This window comes from Semicossyphus pulcher, unplaced genomic scaffold (genome assembly GCF_022749685.1).
Source record: "Semicossyphus pulcher isolate SPU_LCO1_2020_fin unplaced genomic scaffold, fSemPul1.0.p SCAF_12, whole genome shotgun sequence".
NCBI classification, from domain to species: domain Eukaryota; kingdom Metazoa; phylum Chordata; class Actinopteri; order Labriformes; family Labridae; genus Semicossyphus; species Semicossyphus pulcher.
The window spans coordinates 11,140,227-11,155,340 of NW_027211626.1; the positions used below are offsets into that span (position 1 = coordinate 11,140,227).

Consider the following 15,114-nt stretch of genomic DNA (forward strand, 5'->3'; position numbering starts at 1 on the left):
GCATTTCTGAGGTGGAGAGAGCTACGGGACCTGAAAGGATTATAAAGTGATGCTGAGTTGGACAGTTCTGCTTGGTAAGGTAATTACCTCAGCTTAAGTTATGCTGTATTTGTTTTAAAAATAAATGTCTCCACATTGCTAAGATGTCTGCGGTTACTGTGATGTTACGTTGGTGTTGCAGTCAAGCTAACATTAGCTTGTTCCCACCGCTGCTGCTGTTTAGCGTTGTATCATGGCAGAGTGGCTGAAAATATCTTTGTGAAGTGCCCAGGCAGTGTGACAGTTTCGGACTTTCTCCTCATAGTTCTGTGTGCCTGTGCTCTCACGGCTAAATGTTCACAACATCAGTGTGTTACTGTTGTTTTTTCCACAGCCTCTGTTAGCAAACTAAGTGCTGTTGGTTTTGCCACTTAGAATTAGCTGTAGATTACCATTCACAGTTAAAACATTGATTTCCGCTGGTTTGTTGCGTACCTGCTTCGACAGTGTTGGTGGTGTAATACAACGGCTGCGATCTGGCGGTTGTGATCTTTAAAATATTGAAGCAAAGTCCACTCTCTTCTCCATCTTACCTACTGCAGCTTTAATACCAGGTGTGTTAAGGGCCTAAGTGTCCCACAGATCTGTTAACTCTGCTGTTCAACCACCGTCATAGCAGCCTATCAAGGTTGTTCAACACTGCCACCTGTCAGACTAAACTGGTCATCACACAAACCCAACTGCTCACCTTCATGCTACCTTGTTTGAACTCAGCTCCCTCTGAACATGTGGACTTTAAGTCATTAATGATAAAAACAAGAAGAGTCGTTGAATTAATATAAATGAAAAAAGCCTACACCTCATCCGCAACTGTGGATACATTCCTGCGACTACGGAGCAGAGCCCGTACTGCAGCAGGAACAGCAGCTTGTGGAGCAGGTTGTCTTGTTTAAAGACCTGCAGCGCCACCCAGTGGCCACATGTTATAATAGTTGGTGACCAGGATAAATGGGGTCAGATATGTGTTCCTGTTTTATTTACAAGCTACAGGAATATTAATGCAGAGTAAGAAAAGAGGAATGTGGAAAAATACTGATGAACTCTAAAGAAAATATTGAGGTAAAATGAAGTGTTTTTTTAGATGTTTTAAAACGTTTGTTTTTTTAAATCCTGACTATGATACTGGGTATGATTGTGTACGGTCGCTTATTATTCAGTATTTTTATTTCAAGAAGAAGTTTGTGTTTTTCTTGTTTTCTTTTCAGTTGAAAAAATAATCAGGTGTCTGCCTGATGTTATAATGTCCTTTGGGGATCAATAAAGTTATTGTTATTGTTATTGTTACTATAGAACTAATCAAATAAAAATAATTTAAAAAAATAACAAAGAGGTATCCATAGCAACAGTCAACAGACAGAATGAAATAGAATCAATCAAATACCATGTAGATCAAAGATCAAAATGATTCTGATATGAGACTATAAAAGCTCAGACCCAAGTTTGGTTCAGAGTTCACTGAGACATTGGAAGTTCCATATTATCAGAGAAACCCCAGTCAGGTCAACAGAAGACAAACAATGGAGAACAACTACTTAGAAGTAGAACCTTCAATTAATTTCTACCTCAGCTCTCCTAAAGCTCGAGCGAGGAGCGAGCTAAAGGACAGCGAGGCCAGGCTCACCCAGAGCACATCCGAGGGTAGAGTCCTCTTAGAAATCCAAGAAGACTACCTGGCCAATCTACTCGATCAGCTCCAAGAGCAGTGAGAGAACCAGCAGTGGAGCTGTGAGAGAGAGCAGCCGCAGAAAGAGATCTGCAGCCTGAAAGCCCAGCTGGAAGAGGCTCAGCCCAAACATGTCCGCACTGCTCAGAGAGAAGATGAAGGAAGACAGCGAGGCCCTTCAAAATGAAAAGAGAGAGGCAATGAAGAAAGAGGTCTTCCTTGTTAAACAGCAATAAGTGATGGCTGAGAACGACGCCAAGACACCAATTGATCATCGCCAGAAGGAGCGGTTTGCTAGAAAGGAAGCAGCAGAGGTGGAGGCTCGCTCAAAGGCAGAACAACTGGAGAGCGATATTCACTTAGAGCGGGCTGAAGCTCAGAAGCTGCGGAAAGAACTGAGTGAGATGGAGGAAGCTCTTCTAAAGCTAAAGGAAGACGCTGAACAGGCTGTGGAGAAATCCCAGCTTTCCCATCGAGCTCAGCTGGAGGAACTTAGTGCAGAGAACACAAGGATGTTATCGGATGGAGAGAGAAGGCATCAAGTGGCAGAAGGAGAAGTTGTCCCTCATTGAGGCCACAGAAGGCCTCAAGAAGACTCTGCAGGAGCAGGAGAATAGCCACCACCAGGAGGAGATGGAGAAGTCAAGAGCCTCCTTTCTCACCAAACTGGATTACCAGAAACATAAGAACAAAAAGCTCACGTCTGCTCTGAAGGAGGCTGAGAAGGAGCTGGAGAGAGGCCTTAAGGAGACCCTACAGGAGAAGGAGCAGCAGGAGAAGAAGGAGAGCTCCATGAGGTTCCAGCTGACAGACCCCAAAGACAGAACAGCGCAAAGAGGTGGAAGCAAACCTTCCTCGGCTGCCTCGATGTCCTTTACAGTGGGCTGCTGCTGACGTGCTCCAAATAAATGCGCTGAACTTACCTGAGCTCCTTGTTTATCACTTGTTACCATTTGAACCTGTTTACACTATTAGAACTTCTTAAGTTAATAAATCACTGTCTCTAAATTCATTGTTATGCTCACCGTGTCCTCATACTTCTTGTTTGGTCCTTTAAAAATCACTTTGACCTTTGACCCAGGGTGTCATTATAACACAGATGCAATACTGGCTTAACCTGACCCAGGACCTGTGGGCTGTTTAGGTTTAATTTTCTTTGTATATTCAAGATTTTGACACTTTTTTGAATATTAATGTCAAGATTTTTCAACACCTCATATTTTTTAAATAATTAATATCACATAACACCTATCGGATATACAATTTTATTGTTTTATCACTTAAATCACACACATTAGAAATTATATATTACTCTATTTCTTTCCTAATTTACATATAAAATCCAAACAAAGTCAAAGAGACAGCTGGATTTAATGATGATCATCCATCATTTATACAATCATTAAGTTATCAAGTTCACTGTAACAAATGGGATGTCAAAAGTGGGTCAAATACTGTTTATAAGCAACATGGCCTTTGGTTGTGTGCTGCCCTCTAGGGGTCTATTATATACCCTATCGCTCAGCACAACTCAATCTTAAGAGTCAGACTTTAATACACTGCTCAAAAAAATAGAGGGAACACAGGCTGATCCCACTCCTGTGGAAATTCCTCAAGACAATTCAAAATGAGGCTCAGTAGTGTGTCTGGCCTCCTCGTGCCTGTATGCACTCCCGACAACGTCTGGGCATGCTCCTGATGAGACGACAGATGTTCTCCTGAGGGATCTCCTCCCAAACCTGGATCAGGGCATCAGTCAACTCCTGGACAGTCTGTGGTGCGACGTGGCGTCGGTAGATGGAACGAGACATGATGTCCCAGAGGTGCTCGATTGGATTCAGCTCTGGGGAACGGGCAGGCCAGTCCATAGCATCAATGCCCTCGTCATGCAGGAACTGCTGACACACTCCAGCCACATGAGGCCGAGCATTGTCATGCATCAGAAGGAACCCAGGGCCCACTGCACCAGCATATGGTCTGACAATGGGTCTGAGGATCTCATCCTGGTACCTAATCCTGGCAGTCAGGGTACCTCTGGCTAGCACATGGAGGTCTGTGCGGCCCTCCAAGGATATGCCTCCCCAGACCATCACTGACCCTCTGCCAAACCGGTCATGCTGAAGGATGTTGCAGCCAGCAGAACGTTCTCCATGGTGTCTCCAGACTCTGTCACGTCTGTGACATGTGCTCAGTGTGAACCTGCTCTCATCCGTGAAGAGCACAGGGCGCCAATGGCGAATCTGCCAATCCTGGTGTTCTCTGGCAAATCGGGCTGCACGGTGCTGGGCTGTGAGCACAGGCCCCGCTTGTGGACGTCAGGCCCTCATACATCCCTCATGGAGTCTGTTTCTGACAGTTTGAGCAGAAACATGCACATTAGCGGCCTGCTGGAGGTCTTTTTGTAGGGCTCTGGCAGCGCTCCTCCTGTTCCTCCTTGCACAAAGGAGCAGATAGCGGTCCTGCTGCTGGGTTGTTGTCCTCCTACGGCCCCCTCCACGCCTCCTGGTGTACTGGCCTGTCTCCTGGTATCTCCTCCATGCTCTTGACACTGTGCTGGGAGACACAGCAAACCTTCTTGCCACAGCGCACATTGATGTGCCATCCTGGATGAGTTGCACTACCTGAGCAACTTCTGTGGGTTGCAGACGCCGCCTCATGCTACCTCTAGTGGTGAGGGCGCTGGCAAAATGCAGAAGTGACCAAAAATCAGCCAGAAAGGACGAGGACAGGGAAACGGTCTGTGGCCACCACCTGCAGAACCATTCCTTTATAGGGGTTGTCTTGCTAATTGCCTCTCATGTCCAGCTGTTGTATGTTCCATTTGCACAACAGCAGGTGAAATTGATTCACAATCAGTGTTGCTTCCTAACTGGACAGGTTGATATCCCAGAAGTGTGATTGACTTGGAGTTACATTGTCATGTTTATGTGTTCCCTTTATTTTTTTGAGCAGTGTATTTAACTGCTATACCACTGTCATGTCGGTGCAGTAAATACAGTTTATGTTAACCTTAGTTTGTCATAAAGACACAAAACAAACGGACGGAGCTAGCATGTGCTGCACTACTTCCTGGCTGGGACCAGTTGCCAGGTATTTACACTCCAGCTAAGGAATAAAATTTCCGGTAAAATATTATTCAGAAACATATTAAGTCTCCCACAGCCACCCTTTGTAGTAGCATCATAAGCTCCAAAAATGCTAAAACACAGAAAGATATACATGTATTTAGCTAACTGTGGGTAAGTGAGCTACATCACAGAGCTATGATTTAGCTAGCAAAGCATAATAACGTGGTGAGCCTGCTCAGCGAATCAATATCATCACAAAAGTGTTTCGGAGATTCTCTCAGACACACCAAGAGGATGAAAGGCACTTTAACCTAGAAAACGAACTTATTTTAATTTATTTGTTTTAAGAATTTAATTGTATTTTAGCACAGCTTATTACATAGGCTACTCACACAACATGGGACGCATCCTTCATGTCTGCAGGGGCTCCAGCAGAGGGCGCTCATGTTACACATTAAATGCCAGTGTAACGCTATAAGAATACTTTATAAGCATTATTTACACTGTTAAATTAGTAAATTACTGGCAAAACAGAGGCAAATAATGACAAATGGTGGCAGGTGGAATCATTTACAAGGCTATATTTGCACAATGTAATAACGTTTAATTATCTTGCGCACAAGTTTGAGACTTCAGGGCCTCCATAGCATACCCGAAAAAGAAGAGTGAGTAAAAAGAATCTATCCATCTATTTTCAAGTCTGGTGTTGATTTTTTTTTTTCTCAAAATTATTTGGTTAAAACTCTTGCTGTCATAGATTTGAACATACATTGTCATAATTGAAATTAGCATGTAACATAACTTGCATGTTACATGAAATGTAGAAATTAAACAAAGGTTCTACTAACATAACACTTTATACAGATACTTACCTATTTTTTTATAGAGCATTCGTTAATGTAAACACCTGGGAGAAAACATGAATGCTTTTACATGGAAAAGTGCTGTACTTAGGCCTACACCCTCTTGTGGCCAAAATGAGTATTACAACAAAATAATCTTTTTTTCCCCACCTTACTGTTTAAGGGGGAGAAAATAAGAAAAACACATTTTTATTAAGATAGAAAAAAATATTTTCTTTATTAGGATTTCAGAAAGGTTATGATGGCCAAAAACGTATTTTCTTAGATCATTAAAACAAGAGAGAATTCCGAGCTGGATCACCAGAATCTTTTTGACTTGTTTTCTCCCATGTTTTCCTCGTTGCAGTGTTGCACTCCAGCCCATTGTGTCTGAGTATTACCAAAAAATAATCCTAAATCCTTATAATCCCATTTTCACCAGTTTCAAAGACTGAAAATAAACACATATTTTTCACCTGTTCTTACCTCAAGATAGGAGAGAAAATAACAAAGATCTTAATTGTGTTAAATGGATCACTCCGTTTTTTTTAAATGGTCTACTTTTTCTGGCAAAACAGTTTGTTCCAGGAAGTTGACATGGATAAGTGGATTGTCCACCACTGAGATAACTAATGTGCAAATCACTTAATTAAATCACAGTTAATAAATAAATGTGCTTTACACTCGGTGCAGCTTGTGGCCTCAGTGTGGAGCCAGTTCTCATTGTAAACAGCAGCCCCCCTCTGTTGTTGCTGCCTATCTATCCCTGTTCTCACATCAGTGTGTGTGTGTGTGTGTGAGTCATCTGTTGATGACCACACTTCTATGGGATTAGCGGCCACATGACAACACTGGGCTGGCCGCCTAGTGAGCCTTTCATTTGGCTTCAGTTGCAGAGGCGGTCTGTGCGCCGTCCAACAGTTTACTGAGAGCTGGAGATTTCCTCACTTCACTTGTGTGGAATCTGTAAATGAAGTCTAAACCGGACGGAGTGGGAGCTGACTTGAGATGGCGCAGGACGTTACCAGTTTAAACGAGGAGGACTTTTTTGAGGAGAAATCGTCCTGCTGTTCAGAGACAGACGCTTTGACTCAGGGGGACAAAGAATACGATGACATTTTGGAGCTTAATCAGTTTGATGGACTGCCCTATTCCTCCAGGTTTTACAAACTGCTCAGGGAAAGGAAGGAGCTGCCGGTGTGGAAGGCAAAGTGCGACTTCATGGACACTTTGGCCAAGGGACAGTTTGTGGTTGTGAGCGGCTCTGCTGGAACCGGGAGGAGTTCTCAAGTAAGTACCGTGCGTCATTTGACAGTTTAAACTTCACATGTGAAACATTGCACAGTTTGGGGATTTTACACTATCAAAAAAAAGTGAGAAACTTACAGCTTTATTTTTACAACAGGTACAAGAAGTCTTGATATTTGCAAACTAAATATAAAGTTAAAGTCGGGATGTATCTGTGATCTGAAACAACTTATCCCACTCTTATTCTGAAACAGATCCCTCAGTGGTGTGCCGAGTTCTGCCTGTCAGTCCAGTTCCAGCACGGCATGGTGGTTTGTACCCAGATTCACGCCCAGCAGGCGGTCGATCTCTCCTTAAGAGTGTCTGATGAGATGGATGTCAACATCGGCCATGAGGTCGGGTACAACATCCCTTTGGAGACGTGCTGCGCCAACGACACAGTCCTCAGGTATGCGGACAAAAGTAGAACTTCCAAACTCTGTGATTTTTTGTAGTGTTTCAATAAAGCACAGTCACGACACACGCTGCTAAATCACCCCGCCTTTTTTCACTCTCAAGAGAGAAGTGAACAATAGGCTTGTGGGGCTCTTTTCAGGGGGCTGCTCCACAGCTGCCCGGCTCCCTGTCTGCCCATATGTCTCCCTCCCTCATGTGGGTGCCTCATAAGTCAGCTGGGGAACAAAGAAACTCAGCACATTGAGGGGAGGGAGATAAGATGAATGGGTAGCCGGGTAGCAGGAAAGGACCCACTCCCATCACTAATTATCAGAGTAAATTACACTTAAAGGGGCAAAGCTGATGTGTGGACAAAGGTGACATTTTGAGCTATTATGAGAGTGTGTGTTGGTAAGCATGTCCATGTTTTAGGTTCTGCACAGACGACATGCTCCTGCGAGAGATGATGTCAGACCCTCTGCTCGAGCGTTACGGCGTCGTCGTCGTGGATCAGGCCCACCAGAGGACTGTAGCCACCGATGTTCTCCAGGGTCTGCTGAAGGACATCGCCCTGCAGAGACCGGAGCTCCGCGTGGTCCTCCTCGCAGCCGTGGAACCAGGCCCCAAGCAGCTGAAGCACTTCACTGGCTCAGCAGCGCCGCTGATCCGCCTGGAGAGCCCAGGTGCAGGGGAGGTGGTGTACAGCAGCACGGGGGACAGCTACTTCTACGCCGCTCTCCGTCTGGTGCTGGAGATCCACCGCTCGGAGGAGGAAGGGGACGTGGTTGTGTTTCTGGTGACGGCACAGGTACAAAAAGCAGCACTTTTTCAGCAGCCTGAAAACACGTCCCTCCCTCTGACCTCTGACTGTCCTCTTTTTTAACTCCACCAGGAGATAAATCTGGCTCATGACATCCTGTGTCATGAGGGGCACAGTTTACCCCCTGATCTGGGCGAGCTCCTGCCCGTTGCTGTGCACCCTGGTCAGCCTGGGACTCTACCGATACGAGGGGAGGAGGAGGCAGGCCGGACCCGCAGAGTGTTCCTCACATTTAGCCCTAATGAGGACTTCTTCTGGGCTGTTAGCTCGATAAGCTTTGTTATTGATGCAGGGCTCGAGAAAAGATATGTAAGTTTATAGTTATTGTGTTATTTGTTAAAGTGAAAACATGAAGACCCTTAAATTTGATTACTTTTTATATTTTATTGCTGCCAGAAAGTGGCCTGTACATTTTAGGGTTTAGGCCTACTATAATACAATGTATAGATATTTATACGGATGTACATTATCCTATTATTCAATTGCATTGCAGTAGAGAGTCACAGTGTTTTTGTTTCATATCTTTTCTCTTGCTGAGATTGTATCTCATGTTTTTGTAAACTGCATCTGGCCCCTTTTTATTATTCAAAAGTGGTGATTCAGGAAATGCTCAAAAATACTGGTTACAATATTAAAGAAATTGTTTTCATTTTTTAAATATTATTTTAAATGAAAAGGAAAGGCCATTGTTAACATTCATTGAATAAGTGGGGGAAGAACTATTCAGATACTTTGACAAAAGGTCCTACATCAGGCAGTGGTCTTTCGTCTCTCAATAGGAAGGTCGGGGGTCAATCCCTGACTGCTACAATCACATCTTTCCTTGGGCAAAACACTGAACCCCAAATTATGAATGTGCATAGATCCTAGTTGGAGATTGGCAGTCCATTTACATTCAAAATATTGCCGTGAATAAGAGTTACTAGCTAAACTGACAAAAGCAAAAGTTAAATTTTGATGTAGAAAAGTGGCTCATTTGAGTCTCATATTATTGCATAGATAATCAGACTTTTTAAAGCATTAATATGTAAGTAGCATTTTAATTCAGCTAGTCGAGATGGAACTATTTTTTTGCACTGTGTTCTCATCTGTACAGTAAATGTAGTTCTAATGTAATTGTAATAAGGAAAAGTGCCTCTGAAATATAGAGTAGTTCATACTCTTAATTCATGCTCTGTGTATAATCAGGAAATACACTGTGATGCTGTTTCAGGTTTACAACCCCAGGATCAGGACAAACTCAGTCATCATTCAGCCAATCAGCACAGGTCAGGCACAGAGCCGCAAACAGCTGGCGGGTCCAACAGGTGAGAAGTCAAACTGTTACTTTTAAATCAACTTTTCAAATAGTTCTCTGGCTGACAATTTTCTTTCGTTTCCCTTTCTACCCTGCAGGGAAGTGTTTTTGTCTGTACCCAGAGGACAGACAGCTTCCTACCGAGATCCGGCCTCATATTCTGGAGTCAGACATCAGCTCCACTGTGCTCTTCCTGAAGAGGATGGAGATCGCTGGACTGCACCAGTGCGACTTCATCGACAGGCCGGGTGAGATTTACATAAAATAAACACTGAAACAAGCAGCAGTTTGTATCGGCCCGTCCTCTGTGACTACGAGATGAATTTTGGGTTCAGTCAGTCCGTTCGATTGTCTTCCAACAGACATGACGTTTTCTTATTGGAGGGTAGTGAGCCGTGCCTCAGCTGAACTGACAGCTCCTGTTCTGCCAGCATCCTTTTAGAGCTGACCTGCTTCCGTGTGCTTTTGTTTCCCCGGATTTATTCACCCCCACTTACACAAACACACACACACACTGAGCCTCCCATTAGTCGATCAGAGCATAAACATAGTGTTGGTGTATGGGACTGCCCATGTCTCTTTGTTTCATCGAAAAACATGTTTGCTGCAAAAACAAATCAGAAAATCTAACAGGAACCACGAGAGGCTCTTCATTTTGCATAGTGATGCATGGCAGATGTTGGAGAGGATTATAAAATCCTAATCTTCTGCTGCCTTTTTACTCAGAGCATGCCCACCAGGGTGCCAGTGTACTGTAGGGGGGATTGTACCAGTCGGTCATCACTTTGGATTACAGTTTAAACAGCATGAAAAATAATCCAAAACAGTGTAGTCAAAGTGTCTTGATGTAATTAATAATCGCGTTTAAATACTAGACAGTCATAAAGCTGAATGTTCGGATCTCTGCAGATTTGGTATCCTGTTTTGTACCCAGATTTTTATCCATTATCTTTAGGAAAAACGTGTTATCTTAAAACCTTTCTAACACAGATCCTGAAGGCCTCATGCAGGCTTTGGAGGAGCTGGATTACCTGGCAGCTCTGGATAATGACGGGAACCTGTCTGAGATGGGCATCATCATGTCGGAGTTCCCCCTGGAGCCCCAAATGGCCAAAACTCTGCTCGCCTCCTGTGAGTTTGACTGCGTCAGCGAGGTGGTCATCATCGCTGCCATGCTAACAGGTAACATGCTAGCCTGACATTTAAACACAAAATATTTTAGAATGAATACACAAAAAATTCTTACTTAAACTTAAACATGAACAAAACCACATTTTCTTTTTTATTATGTAGGCTTTTTTTTGCCATTTTTTTACATTTAAACATTGTACCGTTCTGAAACTTAAAGGTATAATAAGCAGGATTTTTCCTTGCATCACCAGAAGCTCACTCTCATTCTCTCGTGCGAGAACACGCCCACCACACCGAGCTAACACCGACAGCATCACAGTAACCTTTGCGCTAGCTTGCCGGTTAGCTTGTCCTACCCACCATGTTCGCCCGTCTGAATGGGGCCCAGTTGCTAATTTGAACCACTCCCACACTCACCTATACGCTGTGATTGGCTCAGGGAACCACAACAGCGCTCCTCCTGAAAACGTCCCGTGCGAAGCAAAACAACAGAATAGATGCAGAGGGAAGGGTCTCACAAGGGTCTGCACACACACTCACCAACACACATGTATAGAGGCCCATAAGTGATGATTTATATTATATTATATTTGTAAAAGTCTATATATTTTTCTAGGAAAATTCTTCTTATTATACCTTTAACCTAAATAATAATAAGTTATAAGAAAGAAGTAATAATTAATAATATATGACTTAAAGAAATCTGATATTATCCGTGTTTAAAGATATAATATTGCCACCTGTCAGTCTGTATATGGAAAAGTTGTTAATTTAAGGCAACCTTTCTGACTTCTATGACCACTCCCCTCAGAACCATGATGTCTGTGTATGTGTCTGATCATGCAAACACTTCTAATCGTCATATTTGTCATGTGGATTTCTTAGCACCGCATTGCTTCCTGGTTCCCTCTGTGGACCTGAAGCCAGAGGCGACACAGTGCCACATGAAGTTCCAGCACCCAGAGGGAGACCACTTCACCCTCATCAATATCTACAAAGCCTTTAAACAGTTCCAGCAGGATCCATGTGAGTAAAGAGAGCATCATCTTCATGCTATGGATACCACTGATTTAAACAGTTAGTTCAAGAGGCATTCCATGAGTGCTAGGACTTTTCACTCTGTGTATCACTCCGCCTCAGCCATGTACTCTGAATACTGTTAGTTAACGTTACAGCAGACCGTGTATGTCTACATTGATCAAGCTGGTTCCTCTGAATCACACAGCAGACTCTTATTCAACTGGTTGATGGTAAATTAAAACAAACAGATAAATGTGCATGATTAAAACAGCGGCTCTGTGGTGACCTGTAAACACAGAGAGCAGTGGAATGTTTGGGTTGCTTGGCAACAAACGTAAATTTTCAGTTAAGTTGTGGAACTAATTGAGTTGGTGGAGTAAAAAATAATCTGTTGTCGATCAATACTTTTTACTACTGTTTGCCGCTTGTATCACTGTTTAAAATAGTATAAAAGCAATATTACTGCTTAATATTGCTTAAATATCATATAGTTACATTAACTATTGATTATATTGCTCTCTGTCCTCCTCTCTCGTTAGACTGCGATGTGGAGAAGTGGTGTCAGGACTTCTACCTGAACCACTCCGCTCTGCTGATGGCTGACGCTCTTCGCACGGAGCTCACCGACACTCTGAAGAGGATCGAGCTGCCCGTCTCGGTGCCCACCTTCGGTTCCCGTAGCAACACCCTCAACATTAAGAGAGCCCTGCTGGCAGGTTTCTTTATGCAGGTCAGGGAACAAAACTGTTTTATACAACTCAGCAGAAAAAACACAATAGAATAATCCGATCAGCGGCTTTTAACAGTCCAGCTTACAAGAACACCAGCCGTTTAACTCCTCTAAGTGGCACACATGCAACAATGTGGAGTGTGTGACTCATAGATATTGGCATATTTATGAATTAATTTCTGTTTAGTTGAAATGTAGGTGGTTGAAATATGCAGAAACAATTAATTGTCTTTACTACAACACCTCTAGAAACCCAGCTGATTGATTCTCGCTGTGATGTCATTCAGGTGGCGCGGGATGTGGATGGATCGGGGAACTACTTCATTCTGACCCATAAGCATGTGGCACAGATCCATCCTCTGTCCGGCTACGGAGCCAAGAGTCCCAAACTGGGCCTCCCGGAGTGGGTGCTTTTCCATGAACACTCCTTCTCTAAGGACAACTGCCTCCGCACCGCATCCCACATAACACCGGGGCAGTAAGTCTCCTTTGCTCTCAAATAGTACCCTTGTTTTCGGACCACATACAGCCTTTTTATCCTGACTGATGAAGCCTAAAAGTAATCAGACAGACACATTCCCTCTCTCATTTGGACCAGATGTAAAGTCCCAGTTCACGCTGGTTGTGAGGGGAGGTATCATAATCCTGTCTGCAAGTATCAGCTGGTGGGAGAGGGGATTACGGATTGCACAGATCCCTGGGAATGCGGGAGCTGCAGATTATAGGAGGAAGAGAAAGCTCTGCAGACTTTGTCATGCTCTCTTAGCTTCCACATGCTAAACCGTGGGACTCCATTTATTGCAATTCACATAATGTAAGCAGCAGATACTGTAAGTCTCTTTAAATACTGTAAGTCTTCTCTCGAACAAAAGTGTCTGTCACTCAAAACACAAACCCCCGATTGAAAACAAGGTCGCTCTTTGTTTTTTCACTCCTCTTTATAACCAACCACATTGTTCTCTCTCTAACCAGATTCATTGAGATGGCGCCACAGTATTTTTTCTACAACCTGCCGCCTAGTGAGAGCAAAGACATCCTCCAGAACGTTCTGAACCACGGAGCAGCTCAGTACAAAGAGGAGAAACCTGCTGAAGAAGCCCGGGAGGACCAGACTTATGACCGCTGTGTTGTACAATGACTGACTGAACCGCTGTTCCCAGTAGTGCTGGTGAAACGACCACATGATTGAGCACTACATTTCCCACAATCACACTGTCTGGATAGATTTATAACTGATCATAATATTTCATGTTTTTCGGAGTCATTTCCTTCTATCTGCCCGTCATCCCTCTTTTATAGTATCATAACATATCTTGTATTTATATTTGAATAAAGTGCACTATTGTATTTCCAGCCTACAATTATTGCTGACAATAATTTACTCTTTTTAATTCTACTCCAGTGAGGGTAATAATTCAGTTTCACACTCCCTGCTGTGTGTTTAAATGATTGTGCTGCTCCTGCTCCTCTTTCTAACACCTCACCCTCAGTCACTGTCCAACAGTCAGTCACCCACAGCACAGAGGCTCCGGCCTGATTAATGAGGTGCAGTTTGTGCCCTGCCTGCAGCTCCATCTGGCGTGGATACAGTTCAGTAACAGTAGGCTGACCCAGTTCACCGCCGCCGCATTGAAAACATCATGTCCTCTCTTCAGTGAGCCGCCAGAACAGTGCAGTGAGTACCAATGCCAGGACACACAGGGTACAGTTGCCTAACCCACTTCAGATGGAAAATTTAATCTAAATTTAATAGAAGAAAAAGAAACATAAAATAAAAAACAGGGCACATTGTTGGGGCCGATAGCTTAACAAAAACCTTGTGTCAAAACTCAATTATCCTCCAAAAAAAGTCACCAGAAGGTAGCATGCTCGTCTACTGTAATAAAGGCAGTCCATCAGGGATGCGGGGCACTGGAGCCTATCCCAGCTGTCATTGGCTGAGAGGTGGGGTACACCCTGGACTGATAGCCAGTCAATCACAGGGCTGACACAAATAGACAGCCAACTTATCACGCTCACAGCTACGGGCAATTTAGAGTCACCATTTAACCTAACAAGCATGTCTTTGGACTGTGGGATGAAGCCAAGGAGTACCCAAAGGGAACCCACGCATGCACGGAAGGAACATGCAAACTCCACACAGAAAGGCCCGCTACGTCTGAACCAGGACTTGAAACAACCACCTTCAAGGTGTGAGGCAAGAGTGCTAACCACTGCACCGCCGTGCACTTTGTGGTGTCACAAAGTGCAGCCTCAGCAGGCGTCAGAGAGCTGGCCAATCAGAAGAAAGTAGGCTTGTAGGGGCGGGGTTTCTTAAAGGGACAGAGCTAACTGAGTCATTTCAGGTAGAGGCTGTATGAGGGCCTGCACAGAGCACCAGTGTGAGAAAAGAGTTCTTTTTAACTGTAAATTATGCTAAGCTACTCCACAGGTGTCAAAGAGTGAAATATAAAGTTTGAAATTAGCACAATACCCCCCTTTTAAAAACATCCTTTCCATTGCAAAATTGCTTTAACTAAGTCCATCCATTCCCCGAGGTTTGGAGTGTCAGGTTTGTTGCAGTTCTTTGTAATAGTACTTCACACTTTAAGTATTTTACTATGAATTGTCTTTATAAGGTAAACAAGCTGCACACAAAATGTACATTTAATTTATGTTTAAAAGTCCAAATTAATAAATATTAGTCCTGTTTGTTTTCATCTTGGCTGCACGGTGGTGCAGTGGTTAGCACTGTAGAAGGTTCCTAGTTCGAATCCCGGTTCGGACGAAGTGGGCCTTTCTGTGTGCATGTTCTCCCTGTGCATGAGTGGGTTCCCTCCCA

At 43.7% G+C, this 15,114-nt stretch overlaps 1 protein-coding gene across 1 annotated transcript; it reads left to right on the forward strand.

Annotated features, from left to right (window-relative positions):
- The first annotated feature begins 6,620 nt into the window (after window positions 1-6,620).
- dhx32b (DEAH (Asp-Glu-Ala-His) box polypeptide 32b) lies at window positions 6,621-13,573 on the forward strand. Its single transcript, XM_069659022.1, has 11 exons — window positions 6,621-6,902; window positions 7,115-7,308; window positions 7,728-8,103; window positions 8,188-8,424; window positions 9,329-9,422; window positions 9,511-9,660; window positions 10,403-10,594; window positions 11,429-11,569; window positions 12,103-12,293; window positions 12,581-12,771; window positions 13,266-13,573. Exons 1-11 carry the CDS (start codon window positions 6,621-6,623, stop codon window positions 13,429-13,431), a joined length of 2,214 nt encoding a protein of 737 aa, XP_069515123.1. The 3' UTR covers window positions 13,432-13,573.
- The last annotated feature ends 1,541 nt before the right edge of the window (window positions 13,574-15,114 follow it).

Coding starts and splice junctions, on each gene's coding strand:
- dhx32b (XM_069659022.1), top strand. CDS start 6,621: ATGGCGCAGGACGTTACCAGTTTAAACGAGGAGGACTTTTTTGAGGAG. Junction 8,104..8,187: donor TGTTTCTGGTGACGGCACAG/GTACAAAAAGCA, acceptor TAACTCCACCAG/GAGATAAATCTGGCTCATGA. Junction 11,570..12,102: donor ACAGTTCCAGCAGGATCCAT/GTGAGTAAAGAG, acceptor CTCTCTCGTTAG/ACTGCGATGTGGAGAAGTGG.